Below are 17,649 nucleotides of genomic sequence, written 5' to 3'. Positions count from 1 at the left end.
ATGCTGGGACTCCTTGTAGGATTCAGGTACTAGTGTCTGAAGGCAGAGAGAGGTGGTGAGGGGGGTGAGGAGCAGAGCACTTGCCCCTGCCCTCTTCAGTAGATGCCACTGCCTGCCTGGTTCAGCTGTAACTGCAACTGCACCCATAGAATTTAAATCTCTCATATGTTAGAAAAATACATTTAAAGGCTGTCATCTTTTGGGATCTCTGAATTTGTATCTCTCCTAGGTCAGGGAAATTCAGCTCTGTTTGTCTAGAGGTCAAAGCACCTGGACTTAGAGATGTCATGCCCCTCTCTCTCAAGGACACACATGTATGTGTCTTGAATGTGAAGGTGTGGAGCCACCAGCAGCTCTGCTGGGGTAATTGCTTTGTTATCTTGGGGTTGAACAGGTTTGTTCTTTTATCAGGCTCCTTTCTACATGCCAGCAGCTGTCTCTGACCTGTTTATAGGTCAGGTTCATCTTTGAGATGGTTGATAAGAATTGTATTTGAAACATGGCCATAGTGTGACCTGTGCGTGGAATGGCATCATGGGTGGACTCTGTTAACTCTCCCTGTGGAGTTAAATATTTTAGTGCTTTATAGGAATATGGGATCATCAAATGCTTCTCACAAGGACAAAGCAGTGTTTCAAGATGATCCTCGGGTCGCATAGTGCAAGATTTTCCCATACAGCAAGTACAGAAGAATAATACAACCATCCAGCCTGGATGCATAATTTCATCCATCTGAATCTGTTATGTAAATCTTGAAGACACAGCTCTATTTTCATGACACTTTTAATTGATTATTTAAGTGTTATATGATTTTTTTTTTTTCATTTGTGCCAAATCTTTTATGCGTGAATGCCATTTTGGTTTCTTTGCTGACTTTCATTTCTAGTGATTAGTTTCTTAACAAGCATAGGCTAGCCTCTGCAGGTTTCCAGATACTTAAACTGTAGTATTTTTATGTCAGCCCACATTTAAAGTGAAAACTGAAGGTTGTTATTTGTATACTCAAAACTGTACCTGTTAATTTTTATGGATGTGTTAACAGCTTTCAGTTAAACAAATGTCCAGATATGGTACATTTCGTAGGTTTGGTGTGTCAGCTATTCTGTAATTTCCAGTGCTATGAGCCTGGTGTAAATCTGCAAAAATCAATTTATTAAAAAAATAAATTGTAAAATGGTTCCAAATTGTCATATACCTGAATGAATGCCCAGGGGGCAGGGGGGAGCCTTCTATTGCCTTCATTTATAGGCAAGCCAGATGGACTTTATTCATTTCAGGGGAAGAAGGTACTCAAGCAGAAACTGTCCTTGTCATGTTGCAGTCTGCACTGAATTAGTGTGGCTGAGGCCATTCAACCTGGATTTGTAGTAAGAGCACCAGTTATCTTATAATTTAGATTAACATGACACATTCCATGCTTATCTGATGTTATGTCCTCATGGGGGTGATTTGGTTATTTTTCCAGGCAAGCCAACATTTATGAAGGCTCCTGAAGATCAGATTGGGATTTCTGGAGGAGTGGCCTCTTTCGTGTGTCAGGCAACAGGAGAGCCCAAACCTCGTATCACGTGGATGAAGAAGGGGAAGAAAGTCAGTTCTCAGCGGTTTGAGGTAATTACCAAAAGGGAAAAAAAAAAAAAACAAAACCAAAAACAAGCCCAAAAAAAAGGCAAAATTTTCGTGATCAGTCTAATCCTCACAAGTCTTAACTGCACAATTACCATCACTACAACCTCGGTATCTCTTCATCACTACAATACAGAGTGTAAAGCTTTAGTGTAAAGCAAGTTTCTTTCCCTGCAGCAATGCAATCTGTAGAGCAGGTGGTGTCCTTTGAGCATGATGATGGAAACACACCAGCAGGACATCCTCCTTCAGATGGGAGACTGTGGCTTGCAGAGAATTGAATGGCAGATAAGAGCTGGATCTAGCAGTACTTTTCTTTTTTCATTGTCTGAATTTATAAGGCACCTCTTTGACCTGCAATCCCCAGTTGAATTCAAAAGTGAGATGCCAAAACACTACTTGAAATCTTTCTAAGTGATGGCTACTGCCATCCCTCCCACAAAGGTACTTGGAAGGGGAATGGTGAAGGGTTAATTGACGTCCCTTGAAGTAAAGTAGGAGAGAAAGGAAGGGAGAAGAGCAGGTATCAGAAACATCTTTGAAAAGATATAAATCAATATAAATCAAAAAGATATAAACCAATTTGATTTATATTTTACATAGCAAATACATTTTCACTGACTTTCTCCACCTTTTTCTCTGCTTTCCTTTTTGGTGTTGGGCTCCCCTCTCTAAAACTGCCCTTGCAAATGTGACCCTTCTACAATTCTGCTGCCTTTCCTCTAATCCTCTGTCTTTGATGTTTGTGCTTTCCTGACTGGAGCGCAAGATGACTTTGCTGCCCAGAATGGATCAATTCAACTCACCAGTTTTAATCATGAATTCATATGTGAGCAGAAAACCTTGATTAAAGTAATCAATTTTAATCTTGTTTTACATGGTTATTTTTCCCTGGTAAGGGTTTTGTTGTATAGTAACTATTTAAACATTCTAATTTGTAAGTAGATACAACCTTTATAGTGAATTTGGTGCTTGTTGTGGCTTACCAGAGGGCTATGCCATATTATATGCATTTATATGAACAATTTCATACCTTTGTTCACATCAGTTTGGATGCATAGCTTGTGTCAGGAGATATTGATTATTTTTTTTCCTAAGTAACTATTAATTTTACTTCATTAGCCTTAATTAGGGAAAATTCCGAATTTAAGTTTAAATGGAGAAAAAACCCAGGTCTGATGTACACATGCTAGGTTGTAACACAGCAGAGGTATCCATCAGTAGCAAATTAACAACATTTTGGCCTCAGCATCTGTCTGGCCCTTAGTAGTTGTAGCTCTGTTCCTATCACACAGTGTTTGTTCAAAGGATAGTGAGGGCAAAAGAGATTTCTGCTGTTTCATCTCTTAGCTTTTTAGTCCTTATCACTGAAGTGAATTAATCTCTGTAGCTGACTTTGTCTTGTTTTAAAATTTAGCAGTAGCTCTGCCCTTTGTAAAGATTTAGTATATTGTCACAGTTTCGTGTTTAATTTAAGTATAGATTTTTAAAAAATTAATTCTTTAAAGTGTATTATGGTGATATTCATATTTCTCTTTCTTTACCTGACTGCATTAGGTGTTTCTTCTCGAAACAGAAGTGCATGAGGAATAACAGATTTTTTTAGTGGTCTTGGTTATCTTTTGATTTCTTCCTATTTCTCCTGTCACTGCAGAGTCTTGCGGTGCATTGTTTTCCTCCTTCCTGTTCTCCCTCTTTTGATCTTTACGCTGTGGGAAGCGCTCCTAAACAGGCCCTTGAAAATAGGGCGAAAGTTTTGCATGGGGGTAGCAGCCCTAGGCTGACATCCATGTCTGGAACGAAGGATCCTTTAAGTCTCTTCATCTCCCCTTCAGTTCCCAAGGGACAGGAGTGGGTGGCATCTGCCTTTCCCTCATGCTGTCACTGTCTGCACATCAGGTATTATCTCCAACTTTTGCTGTACTCTGTAATAGGAGAAGGGTGAGTTTGGCATTAATAGTGGCTTCACAGCCTTGCTTTTATGAAATATCATATACTGATCCAGCTACAAACTAATAAATACCTTTTTCTTCCATGTATAAATCAGAGTAATGCATTTTGCCGCTTAGCAGGATGGATGGAAATACAATGATTTATTAAAGACTTAATTTATTTATGCTGGGGAAGGAAGTGTAATTACATCATTGTTGATTATGCCAAAGTACCCAGTGCTGAAGAACATGAAAACCCCTCACTCTTCTGGAGTTGGCATGTGCTGTACGTGCTCAAGGTTTTATTCAAGTTTTGTTGCTGTTTCCCTGCAATCCTGCAAGAGTATATTCTCCTCTTCCATCAAGGTGAAAGTTGGCACTAAATTGTAATCAGTGATTAGTAAAATCATTAGTGCAAATATGGCTCAGATGTTTTAAATCATCAGATTCACATTTTTATTACCAGGTTGATAATTTGTCAACCTTAATTGATCCATAAAGAACCTCATTGGATCTTCATTTGTTCTGGCCTCCTCAGAGGACAAATACATTCTTGACACTGAGATTTTTGTGCTACTGCATTTGGAACACTTAACTCACTGTATGGTATTTTAGGGCTTACAGGGTTGTTTTGGTTTTTGTTCATCAACCCCTAGATTGTTTTGACTTTCAGTGTTTGTTGCAGAAGATACCAGTAATGACGTGTTTTCTGTTCCTTTTCCAAGGTTATCGAGTTCGATGATGGATCAGGATCAGTTCTGCGGATACAGCCCCTGCGTGTCCATCGAGATGAGGCTATCTATGAGTGCACAGCCACCAATAGTGTGGGGGAGATAAACACCAGTGCCAAGTTAACAGTGTTAGAAGGTAAGGGGGAAGTTTTTGCATTCCCTAAGTGGCAGGAGATGTAGCTTTGGCAGCTACATGTTGATGTGCTTCATTTAAACAGTGTGGTGGTATTCTGGCTTGATTGGATAAAGCTGTGTTCTTCCTGCAGCAGTTGCTATAATTTCTCCTATAATAGACCATCATATTTTTGAAACTATCATGGAAGGATTGCAGATTCTGAGCTGTCTTTAGAGTGTTTTTGTTGTCTGATTGAGAGGTGTCATTTCTGACTTGAAAGGACTGTCTACAGAGACATTTGTATACTTTTCTCATCTATTTGCTTTCATATAATACCCACCTTCAGGGTATCTAAGTATTGTATCTGACAATCAGAAACTTAATCTATATTGCTGCACCTTCTGGATTAAATCAGCATATAGATTTTCAGGTTCTTCTTCAGGTTTTTAATGTGATATGAAATTTAGTTGTGTTTATTTCTCACTGTACTCACAACTTTTAATTGTGTCTCTCCAGTTAAGGAATAGGTTTTCCTCCTTGTCTTCTCTACAAGCAGGTTTTAATTTGCTTGCTGTATTGTTTCTACTAAATGTTTGTGGAAAAACAGTTTATTAGATATAAACAGGCTTGTGAACACTTGATTTTTTAAAATATTAAATTGTCAGAATTCTTTTCTGCTTTTAAGGAAAGATGGGGTTTTTCCAGCACATAAACATGTTCTATCATTTGTTTATATATAGGAATTTGTAAATGTACTGAGATGTTAGAAATCTGGGGCATTTGCCTGAATGGATTTTTACCCCTTGCATTTTTACCCCTTACAAGCAGGAGAAGGCTTAGGCAAATTGCTTGTGGTTTATAGATTGATGTAGAAACTTTTAAGTAATGAAAAAAAACAGACTGGAAAGTGTTTATTGTTGTAGGATTTTGAATCAGAGGAGAGTGGTTATCCCAGTGGTGAGTGTGCCAGCCACATATGACAAGTTGCCTATTGTTCCTTGTTCTCCCATCCCCATTTATAGCACAGAGGTAATCATATTTTCCTTTCTGCTCTGTGACAAAGAATACATTAAACAACTGTAATGTGCTCAGGCACCGTGGTGATGGGAATCATAGAAATCATTCAATACCTGATGTGATTGTGTATCTTGTTTCTGGAGGTGGGGCATCTTAAAGATCAGCTTGCTCTCCAGTAATAGTATTATTAAGAATAGGGTAACAAGTGCTATAGACTTGAAAATTATTGGGGGACAAAAATCACATTCTTTTTGTTACTTCTTGCCTTTGCAGTAGTGTATGTGAGTGCATAAAGCTCAGTGGAGCTCTTTCAGCAGTTAATGTGCAGATCTGCATTTAAATGTTTCCTGCAACTGGATTTTTGTGATACTGGATGCTTGAATACCACTCTTCCACGCACGTTCCTGTTCCCTTTGGTTGTAGTTGCCTTTATGTATCTTGGATATGTATGCACATGCACACACACGCTAATAATTTATTTGCTCTGTGTTAAGTGTTCAAAGGCCCACAGAGACATGCCTTGCATCAAGGAGCACAACAGTATTTCTTAGCTCCATGGTGCTCCTGCTGATTTCCTGATGAGGTAAAACTTGCAGACCACCACATAAATAGGGAGTGTTAGGAAACACCACAGACAGGAAAAGACATGCAGGCACACAAGTTAACAGCTGCAGAAGCAAAAGTCAGTAGCAGTCAAGCACTGAGCCTGCTTTTCTGTTTAGAAAAACCGTTTAATTGGGAGTAATGATAGATGAACATGATCCCATCAGGTCAAAAACGATCTGCGTGCTGGGGGGGCTGTGTTTTCCACTCAAACTGAAGAGTATCGACCCCTTGCTGGGCACTGTTGTAATGGGCAAAATTAAGAAACATTTGCTGCCTAACAATTTGTATGTACTCGTGCATATAGAGTTGTGAGCTTGACTGCGAGGATGAAGAGCTACATGTGCCTTTTATGTTGGCTTAACTGACAAAGAAGATGAGTTCTGTTATGATGTATTTGTATTTAAGAAAATGTTTTACATTTCCCTTTCCTGAGACTTTTTTACAGACAGCTCTGTAATTTTTCAGTCATGTTATCTTATTTTTCTGCATTGTCTGATAGAGATTATAATATTTCTGCATCTTGTGAATACGATTTTTTTTAAATTACTCTTAATATTCTTTTGCTTACACTTTGGCGAACTAGATATTGCCTTGATTATGGTTGTTTACTCTCAATGGCTTCCAAAAAATTGTGTTAAGTGCCCAAGTTCTTTGCTATGCCATCACTTTTGTAACATTGATTTTGTAGAGGTATTTGAAAATGACACATTTCATGTGGAACCCTTGGTACTCTCAAGACTGTCAACTAGGACTGGATTTTTCCCTCTGCTTTTGGGGTTAAAATAATTTCCGTAATTGGTCTCAGATGGCAGTTTGAATGATACAGACATTCTGCACTTCCTTTCAAGAATTTGACTAATGCAGTGGTTCCTGGTGCATGACAAAGCTTATCATAGACATCCTTGTGGTTACATGCTGCTAAATACACAGCATGTATTGATTTTTACATTAAAAATCCTTTCTAACAATAAGTTTCAATGCTCCTTCTCACAATTTGCCTTTAGAACATAGGCCTTAACATAAAATCCAGAAGTCACAGTCGGGGTTTAGCAAGCTCCTTACTAGATGTCTTTGTAGCTAGCTAAGCTGGAGCTTTGTTATTTAGATTTCTGCGATGTTTTACAGATCAGAAGCAGGTTATCCTTTCTAATTGCCAACTTATTTCATTCAGAGTATTAGAAAAGAAGCATGAGTCCAGTCTTCCTGGGGAATCGAGAATTCTCACATATGTGAATCTCCTTTAACAATTTGGTTCCCTACTGCCCTTTCATTCTTTGCTTCCATGTCTCTCATTTTTCCCTTCTAACTGCAGATCCTGTTGTGACCAAACTACGTATGCTTCGTGTAACTGGAAATTATTTCTCCTGTTGATAGTAGAAGAAACAGACATGCGTATACCTTCTCTTCTCATTTCTCCTGGGTAGCTGATAAGCTGAATTATGTATGAGTCATATTGAACATTTCTATCTTTTTTTCCAATTATGACCTGAAGCAGCACAGAACTATGTTTCTGCTTGGCAGAGGAGGAAAGCAGTGCAGGGAAGGGGAAGGCTAGAATCAATAAGCTGACACACATTCTCAAGAAAAGCCTCAGGGACAGTTAGTGGCACTAACAAATTAATAAATATATTATTCAGTGGTAATGTTGAGAATTACAGAACATTTTAAATAGGGAGGTTATATGAAATATAAGTAGGAAGAATGCCAGTGTGCAAGAATGTAGAAACAAGCTGATGGCAGGAGTGTAGAAGTCCGTGATGTCCTTCCATGAGACTCCTTGTATGTTCTGCATTGCACGTGTGCTGGGGAAAGGTGATGGTAACAGTGTTTGTCTCTGGTTGTCTGTTCACCAAAGGATGCCTTCAGTCTGTTTTCCAGCAGTTTCCATCCAGTGGGAAGATATGGAAAAGCAGTGGAAAAAGGGGTCTTCAAGGGGCAGGGAGAAGTATATTGACTCTTTGGGAGAAAAAGGTAGCTCAAATACAAAGTATGTTATCAGTCCCTTCTCCTGTGGCTTTCCAAATGGGATATTCAGTTTTGATTTTCAGAACTGAAGAACCAGTTAATTGCAACTGGTCCTTTAATACTTTACAAGCACTTTTTTTTCACTCTCTTGTAATCCAGAGCATACAGTCATATCCAAGTGACACTAAATACATTCAGTTTCATTTCCCTTTGTTTTTAAGTAGGTTAAATGAAAATACCATCTTCAAATTCCATTCTAGATCTATGCAAATCCCCTATGCCTCTATCCCAGACTCCTAATCTTGTGGCATATAGCCTGGAGAGTGGTGGCAGGCTCCTGGTAAAGAGGACAGACAGAAGAACCAAGGAAGAGTTGCTTGCACAGTGGGTTTCAGTTTCAAGGCAACCCGAGAAGTTATGTTTTGCTGACAGAAATTGAGGAGGTTTAGGAGTGTTTCACTGCAGCCCCAATGTTGTGTTTTACTGTGAACTGAAACATCCTCATGGTATCACCCTTGTGCTTAGCACAAATCCGAAGCACAGCCCAATGCAAGCTACTATTAATAAAATTAAGTCTATCCCAGCTAAAACTAGCACACCTAGAAAGTTTCTGACTGCAGCAGTTGTCCTGGGGTGGCAAGCACTTCTAGCATAACATAATTTGCTGTTTACTGAACCATGTCATGAGCTTAATTTCTTTCACCATCTGCCAGCTGCATTCCAGTTCCTGGGGTTACCCTGTTTGAAATGCTGTAAATGGTAAACATTTGACTGTTACAAATGATTTCTGCAGAGAGCTAGATCTCGGAAGGCCTGAACCAATATGCCCTTTTTGTAAACATCCATCTAAAAGTGATTTTTGTCATTGGAATAGTAAACAGAAGTTAGCTATGTTTAATCCTTGTTTATGTTTGGTTAGTTACAAAAGGATCAGTTGAATCACTGTACTTTGGCTTCATTGCTTTTGCTTCTTTTTGCCAGGAAGAATTTCTTGCAATTTGTTGTAAAATTGAAACAATAACAGAGTGGAAATTGAATCTGTTTGCATGATTGTGTAAATGAATAAAAGCTCCCTTTGCTCTGCTGCTCCTGGGATTGGTACTATTCTCTTCATGTCTCTGGTCAAGAGAGGACAGGTCTTTCTTCTACATATTTAATGTTAATTAACATATTTATTGTTATTAATTATTTAAATTATTAATTAAATAATTAATTTAATTATTTAATGTTCCAACATCCTTTAGTCTCTCCCTGGGAAGAAAGACTGTGGTGATCCTACTGCAGAAGTCCTACTCCTGTTCTTAGCTCTGTGCACAGGCAATCCCAATAGCACTTCCTGTAGGAGACAGGCAGTTCATGGACCTCTGTAACTGTGGCTTTGCCAGGAGGTCCTGCACAGTGAGACTCCATGTGTTTCATTGCTTAGGGAAGTGTCCTAACACGCAGTGAGGCACAGAGGAATGAAGAATCCGGAGTCTGTCTGCTTTTCATTGGGTGTTGGCATGTCTTGTGCTTGTTAAAAAGAGAAACATTAAGCCAACTACTTGTGGTGGCCTCATTGCAAAGTTCAGGTTGTCACCGAAAAGAATCTAAATCTGAGCTCATGTGGATTTGTGCTATTGGGGTGTAAATGGTGTTCAGAGGGAAAGAGTGCATTGTGCTGCTTGACAGCAGGTTGCCCAGTATTGGTTGGGTCAGTTCAGGAGCCCTCTCATCATGCTAGAACCTCCAGTTATTTCTCTGGTACTGACCAGTGTGGCTAAAAGGATCCTCCAAGGGGAAAGTTGTGGTTTCTTAGTCCCACTGAGTACAGAAGATTGAGGAGAATTTGTGATCAGTTTCAGTTAGGCCAAGAAAATTTTCAGAGGCAATTTTACTTGTACCACCATTGCATGCCTTGCTGCCAACAGCTACTTAAGTTTTGGTATTTATAGAGCACATATCATTTTAATCCAGGTGTGAAACTCCTGGTTCTATGCATATTATATTTATTTGCTGTTAAAGATTGGATTCAGTAACAACATTAGTCCCGCTCTTATAATTTATTTTTATAATATTTACCAAGAAATACTTTCTTGGCTGTGAGTGAAAGACAAAGAAGTAATTTTCTCAGATGAAGAAAAGTTTTAACTTGTTGGTCTCTCCTTCAAACAGGAGAGTCAGCAGATCTTTAGAACGTATCAGACCCAAATGCCATAATTTCCATTTCTTATCTCTGTTTAAATGATTAACTAATGGCACATAACCGGGTAATGTATCTGTGATAGCAAGTTCTCTCAGAAGACTGCCATGCACTAAGGTTAACATCCAGGTTCATTCCACAAGTTTATGAAGCAAGAAATACAACCTTTGAAAAGTTTTATATGAAATATCACATTGTTAATGCCAAGCTGAACCCTTTGGAGCTGTGCACTCCCATAAAACCTTGTGTCTGAATAGGTACTGACCTCTTAATCTTGAGAACGTTTTTCTTTTGCAGCAAGTGGCTGTTTCTGCATATTATCTCTCAAATGAGGTCCTATGAGATGACATCTGTAACAGAATGGGGTGTTGTCACATTCTTAGCATCAGGTGTCAGTGGTATTGCAATGCCCAAAAGCAGCACCTGTGATTTGGGAAGGACTTTTCAGATAAAAACAAGTGAAATTTTGAGTATCAAGCAAGAATAGGAGTATATTTACAGAATTCTGCAAAAGCTGTGGTTTATATACAGGGTTTCTATTGCCAAGTATCTTGTAGTTGTAATTGTGTGGTTATATATTGTAAAAAACTTCTGAGAGCTTCTTTTCTCACATAATTGATTTATTCCAAGTTTATTTAACAGTTTGTAAGTTCTGGCTTTGGTACTGGAAATGATGTTCAGCCAGTAGTAGTTGTCTCCATTTTATTTGCTCCATTTCTGAAGTCCCTCATGAAGATATTCAGAAACTTGGATGTTTATTCAGAGCCCTGTGGCGACCCACTGGTATCTTCTGTCTGTTATGAAAATGAATAATTGAGTCTTGGGCATTATTTTCTCTTTTTTCTTGGGCTGAGGGTGTTGAGACAAGTTGCTTCTCATTCTGTTACCTTAGAGCTTCCTGGGAGATCGTGGTGAAAAGTGTGTGAGGCTTTTAACAGCTGCTCTGCTGTTAAAATGTTCAGCCTATTCCAATAGGTAAATCAAGTACAAGCGGATTAGTTTAACTCTCTCACAGAGACGTGCTCATGCAGGCAGGTTTCTGTCTTTCTGGAGAGGTGTCCCTGTGGGTTGCCATCTCCCAGCTGAGGCCAGGGATGGCCAGATGACTGCTTCTGCCTCTCTGTTCCAGTTCGAAATCAGACAGGTTAGATTAAATTGTCTGTGGTTTAAACTAATCTGTTTTGACTCTCTGTTGGAACAGATCATTGGTCCCAGCTGGGAGGCAGCAACCACCAGTGCTGCCTTTCACATCCCTGCAGAAAGGCTGGCGTTCCCACGTGCCCTGACCCCCCCCATGGCCACAGCCATGTCTGGAAAGCTGTGACAGCACTGGGATTTTGATGGTGTCAGTAGGCAGTAAAACCAGGGAGAAGCATGGCACAGGCCTGGGCTAAAAAGAGTGGCAGTCTGAAAATGGCAGGAGAATGGAGCAAAGTGAAGGCTGCCAAGGAGGTCATGCGTGTCCTGGAAAGTTCTTGTACTAGCTACTTTGGAGGAAGAAAAGGCAAATATAACATAGGTATAATTAAAGTATTGTAAATCTTGAAGCAGATTATTTTGTTGAGAAAAAAGTGTTTAGGTCCCAGTTAACCAGAAAGTGGCCAACTAAGCGTCCCCTTGCTGTAAAAGCCCTGCATGAGTTTTATGGGAGACAGTCTTGTTTTTTATTCTCCTGGCCTCAGTGCTTCCTCCTATTCTGCACCTGCTCCTGTTTGATTCCAGGGACTTTTCTGAACATGCTCTGCTAGGGATGTGCACACAAGGAGTCTTGCAAAGGCCTTTTCAAGAGCACTGATGAATTGATGAATTTTGGAGATAGACATTTGAATGAACTCTAGGATCATAGGTGCTTTTTTGATTCAGTTGGTCACTGGGTAGCATAATTTCTCTTCATCTCCCCTCCCCTCCCCTCCCCTCCCCTCCCCTCCCCTCCCCTCCCCTCCCCTCCCCTCCCCTCCCCTCCCCTCCCCTCCCCTCCCCTCCCCTCCCCTCCCCTCCCCTCCCCTCCCCTCCCCTCCCCTCCCCTCCCCTCCCCTCCCCTCCCCTCCCCTCCCCTCCCCTCCCCTCCCGGCTTACCGCAAAAATTCTAATTCTTCATTATCTTTCATACTATTCCTGTCACTTAAGGTGATTTGGCTCTTCTGACTTGATTTTTTAAATGTCATCTTTATTTACAGCATCTCCACAGCACTGTCAATTTAAGCCCCACCTTTTGTGCAAAGGCTGCTAATGAATCTCATAATTTCAAAACTGATGTTCGAGGAACTTGTTGATAAGGGTCCATTATTGCACAACTAATAAAAAAATAGCTAACAAGAGAGTGGAGTTGATTAGGTGACAGTGAGCCCTGATTTGGCTCTCCAAATGTTTATTTGGTAATAACTAGTTTGAGGATGGACCTGGTGACTCTCAGATAATAAAATTATTTTAGAGGACTGGCAGCCAAAAGAAAATACTTTTATTAATGAACTGTGTGTGCAGCATTCTAGAAGTCTTTCAGAGAAGGAGAAAAAAGACATGAAACCCCACAATTATAAATTAATAATTTGCTCATTGTAAAAGGCATCTAATGGAAATTTATTTAATTCATTTGGAACAGCCAAATGAGATCTTAATTCCGTTAGATAATTTGTGTAACTGTAAACCTTGTCAGAATAACCCACACACATTTCTTGTGAGATTTAACATCTAATGGTGACCATTGGAAACTAAAATAATAGTTCTTTACCATCAGATGTTTCTAAAGACCTTTCTTACGGCTGGATCTCTTTCAAGATGCCTTGTTCTGAGAGCATCTCTGGCAACCTGTTATTGACAGATGTGCTCTCCATAGCTGGTATGTCAGTCCTGCTGCTGTCTCCTGCTGACTAATAAAGTTTGTTGCTGGCATGTATTTGTAGTCTTTGAAGTCTCTTAGGTTGTGGAATGGCCTTCTGAAAGAAGTAGTAACTCATTGCTTAACTACTGGAAATTAATCAGAAATGCTGCTTGATAATGCCACGTGGATTATCTGCTTTGCTTCCAAGGAAAAAATGGAAGGGCAAGAGCAAGGTGTCTGGAAAGCCTTTCTGAGGCACTAACTATTTTTGCAAAGTTATCTTTTGTATCTGCTCATAACCAAGAGACTGCCCACAGCTTAGTGACCTGTTGTTATTTACTGGCATGCCATGGCTTACACAGTCCCTGAAGATGGTGGTCTTCTCTACCTTCTTGTGTGAAAGTGGGAGAATATATCCCCTTGATAAAACTGGAGAGTAAGTTTTTAAATGAAAAACAGAGATTGGAGAGTACACAGTGTGATAACTATGACTGTAGGGAATGCAGTGCTTACTGCTATAAAAGCAAAAACTATGCATGCAAGGAAGGGTCCATCCAACCGTCTTGGGTTCTTATCTTCTTCTTCTCACTAAAAAAGTAAAGTAACAGCCCCAGTTAAGTCATTCTTGGAAAAATCAACATTTTAAAATGTAAGACAGAAAAGTGTGAAAGGGGAATATAAGAGCATGCTAATAAATCTGTAGCAATAGCTGTTCAGAAGAGAGCATGTCCATGTAGGGAGTACATGTGTTTCTTACTGTACCTGTGGAAGAGAACATCCAACAAGTATTTTAACTTTCTCTCCTCTGGGAAAAGGAAAATCACATAACTGCTGCTGATGGGCTGCCTTTTGATCTTATTCTGAGATTCAAAACAAAGCAGGTTTTGCACTGAAGACCTGTAATATTGATCATTCCAACAGCTGGTTTCTGTGTATGATGCTTATTCATAAGACCACCAAGTAGTTGTCCTTATGATCTCTTTTTGGTCTTGTGTTGATTATATAAAGCATGATGTCAGGAAGGCTCCATGGTTGTGATGCTTATTAAAATGCAGTGCCCAGATAATGCAAAAGGAATGATTTGCCCTAATTTTGGCAAGAAGTAATTATTGTAAACATTTATTGTTAATTTTAACTTGAGCTGCTAGTGACTAAAATATGTTTAGTATCAAGCAAGATAACCTAAAATATATGCATTCTACATGCTGTCTTAGAAGCCCAGTGCTGTAGTAGTAAAATACCACCTTCCCCATAGACTTCTCTAACAGCTGTTTATTCTTGTGGTTATTTCAGTTGGATAATAAAGTAAGTGACTCTTTTTGGCACTCCCACCTGCTCAGATTCTTTCTGCCCAGAGCTCCGGAATAGCTCTTTCAAATCCTTTATCCTAAGGAAACCAGCAGGTGTGAGGTATAATAAGAGCTGTCTTTTCAAGATTATCTAGTGCCTTGATGAGGTAGGTTGGATGTTGCAATGGGAAAACACAGCAATGTATTCATCTGTTGTGCTAATCCTGTGCTCTATTCCTTCAATCCATTTATCACAAGGGTCCAGCGTGGATGAAACCTTTCCAGGTTCTTGGATGTTAGAGTTGAGTGGAGAAGCCTAAATAGCAATCAGAGCTATAACTTTTTCCAGCTGTAGTGGGCAAATGTTCACTGTTGTGTTGCTGTTCCAAGGGCAACTGGGGAAAATTTCCTTGTGGTAAGAGTGTCTGTCAGCACAGGATGCAGAATGCTTTAAGTAAAACTGGCTGCACAAAGTGCTACAGGCAGTAGAACCGGTATTATGGTATTTTAGCTTTGATACTAGTGCAAAGGTGTTGGAAATATTAACCTGTTGGAAACCATAAAAACACAGAGCCTTGCTTTTTGGTACTACAGCTCCAAAATGGTGTTTTGTTTACAAGCAAGACAATATTGGAATTTATTTTTTTGTATCTCTTTGGTTTAGACTTTGCCACAATTGGTCCCAGTGAGGAAAAAGTCCTTGGAGAGGGAACAGAAATGATAAATATATTGATGAAAAATGCATAAGCTGCACACAGGGTGGTACTAACAAAAGCTGCTGCAGGGGAAAGTAATGAATGGGGAATGCACAGTCCAAGGTGACAAGACATCCAGTATAAAGAAGGTCAGGAGCTGGAACAGCATCAGCCTTCTAAAGAGAGCCTGCATCTCCTTCACTTTGAGTCCTAGGAGGGAGAGTAGTGCATGCCAGCAGCGCTACAATTCATGGAAGTGCCTTCCAGATGGAGCTCCACTCTGTATGACAAACAAGCCAGGCAGAGCTGCTTGTTCCCTGGAGCCTGTCTGGAAGGGAGACAAGAGTCCAGCTGAACCCCTGGCAGGTGTTAATACACTGAAAGCCTACATATGGTGGAGCTTAAAATGGTTTACCTGGAAGAGTGAAGAGGTCAGCAGGAAAAGCCTTCGCTTGCATGTTCTTTGTTAGAAGATGGGGTGCTGGGTTCTGTCTCCTGGTTAATTTGGACAGAGATTTTCTGTAACAATATCACTTGATGTGAAACCTAGCTGGATTATGCATGTCATTGACAAACTCAGCATTGAAGTTGTTGAGTGGGTAGAGTCCAGGGGGATTCTTTGCAAATAAATGATTTGGTTGCTTGATTTGGATGTGAATTTGTCCCTTCAAAAAGTAGCATTGCAGAGACTCTTAGCTGATGCTTTGCCTGCAGGAGTAATCTGGCCTTGTGGAAAAAACAGCAGTTGTTTTGCCTAGAGGTGGTAGGCTCAATCAGAGTCCACCTGATAGGCATGTCGTGCACATCCCAGCATTGTAACTTCTGCTGCCATGTGTTCCTGGTCCTGAGGAAGAAATTGCTGATCAGATGAGTAGTATCCAGACTTGAATTTTGCAAACATGAATGAAATCTTTATGCTTTGCAGTAGGACTTTCAAAAGGGAGGAAAAAATAAAAGAGTTCTGGAGGATTTGTGTTTTTACTAATTAGACACTAAAAATTATAGAAGTACTAAAAAAATAATAAAATAAACTTTTAGCTCTTGCCTCAGGCATGAATTTACTAGCTTTAGTTGGTTGTGCAGTTTGGTTCATTGATCTTGTCACAATTGATGATTCATTAAGTTGTGACTACTGTAGAAATTACAATGCACAGATGTAGCTGAACTGCACATCTGTGTGTTCCCAATGTGTTAATGATTTAAAAATGCACTTTCTCTCTGGCCATCCACTGTTCTTCAAGTGCCAACTGACATTTTGTATTACTGAGCCATTTGTTGTGGTTGGAGAGGGAAAGTCTTTTGGTTCTCCTTGTACTTTTTTTTGTGATTTCTCTCCCTATTTCAGATAGCTGAATTTGATTTTCCCAGCAGCCTTGGCCTTGCAGAATGTGAGTTGATGTCTGTCTCTTTGCAGGCTGACACTTTTTTCATTGTCACCTCCTTTCTCCTGTTGTTGGCTTGCAGCATTTAGAGTTATTTTGTGCACCAAATCATGAGGAATATGTCAAACTCAAAAGCAGGATTTTCTGGTTTACTGACTTCCCAGGATTCTGAATTCTAATTTTTGAAGTTTGTGTGAGGTGGTGTTGGCGGCTTTTTAGAAGATCTCAAAAACTTCCAGTGTATTGACTTAAAGGCTGACTGGCACCAGCAAGTCAAGAATATGTGGCAACCATAAAATGTCTTAATTGTTAAAGACATACCCCTAGCCTCCACTCTGAATTCAAAGCTGTATTCTGACTGGCCCTTATTAGGGACTTGCATTTGATAAAAGTAGAAATCTGGAGTTGTCTGTCTAATGGAGTGTGGCTTTGCATTGATGAGGCAAGCTATACCCACTATTAAATCATAGTAGGGTTATGGCTGGATTGTGTAGTTAATGCATTTTCTTGTGGTTACATTCTGTCTCTAATACCACTTTCCAGTGCAACCAAACCCTTAAGATTCCTCTTGCTTCAGGCCTTTCAGGGAGTACCCAGGGAGAGCAGACTGCATCTGCTCAAGCACGTACCAGCCAGTGTATGTGGCTCTGTGTCCACTTCCAGTTTATCGTAGGCTCTGTGCTAAGAGGGTCCGTGTCTGGTATCTCTTACTCAAATCCTCTTCAGTTCAGCCACGCAGACATTTCTTAAAGCTGGATTAAAGGATGTCTTTAAGAAATTATTTACTATACCATCCAAAAAAAGTGCAGCACTAACTGGTCAGTTAACTCCAATCATTTGTATGTAATATTTTATATATATATATATATATATATATATATATATAGTGCTGAAACTGTGTAATCTCAACTCCAATCCAAGCCATTTGTCTCTTCCTGAGATTGTAAACCCTCTTCTCTGCCCTGTGTCTCTGAGATCCCTTTTTCCATGTTGGCTTCTGTAAACCCTCTTCAACAAGCTGAACATTTGAGCTCATTAAGCCCCTGTTGTTTGGCTTGTTTTCTAGCACCTGGCTTCATTTTTAGATCATCTTGAAATTCCCTGTGCTGTTTTTGTGCTTTTCTAGAAGTATATGGATTGTAATTTGTGCGGTATTTTGCTGCTATAAGAAACAGCTGCAGTGATTGAAAAGGAAAGTTAGTCTATCCCACCTTCTTTTTTTTTTTTTCTTTTTTTTTTTCTATTTTCCCCCACCATGAGTCAGTTATGAGTGCCAGAGGAGTCTGTAAGGA

General features: G+C 39.8%; 1 protein-coding gene across 15 annotated transcripts in view; it reads left to right on the top strand.

The window, feature by feature from the left end:
* PTPRF (protein tyrosine phosphatase receptor type F) overlaps positions 1–17,649 on the top strand; it is a 375,029-nt gene that overhangs the window by 180,145 nt on the left and 177,235 nt on the right. For all 15 annotated transcript variants that reach the window (XM_072932782.1, XM_030278944.4, XM_030278937.4 and 12 more), the window contains exons 4-5: positions 1,466–1,611; positions 4,283–4,424. In XM_072932782.1, the coding sequence (XP_072788883.1) occupies positions 1,466–1,611; positions 4,283–4,424 (288 nt within the window). The remainder of the gene's footprint in view (positions 1–1,465; positions 1,612–4,282; positions 4,425–17,649) is intronic.

This window comes from Taeniopygia guttata, chromosome 8, assembly GCF_048771995.1.
Source record: "Taeniopygia guttata chromosome 8, bTaeGut7.mat, whole genome shotgun sequence".
In the NCBI taxonomy this organism is placed as follows: Eukaryota; Metazoa; Chordata; class Aves; order Passeriformes; family Estrildidae; genus Taeniopygia; species Taeniopygia guttata.
The sequence above is the reverse complement of the archived record's forward strand: the minus strand, read 5'-3'. Positions and strand labels throughout refer to the sequence as shown.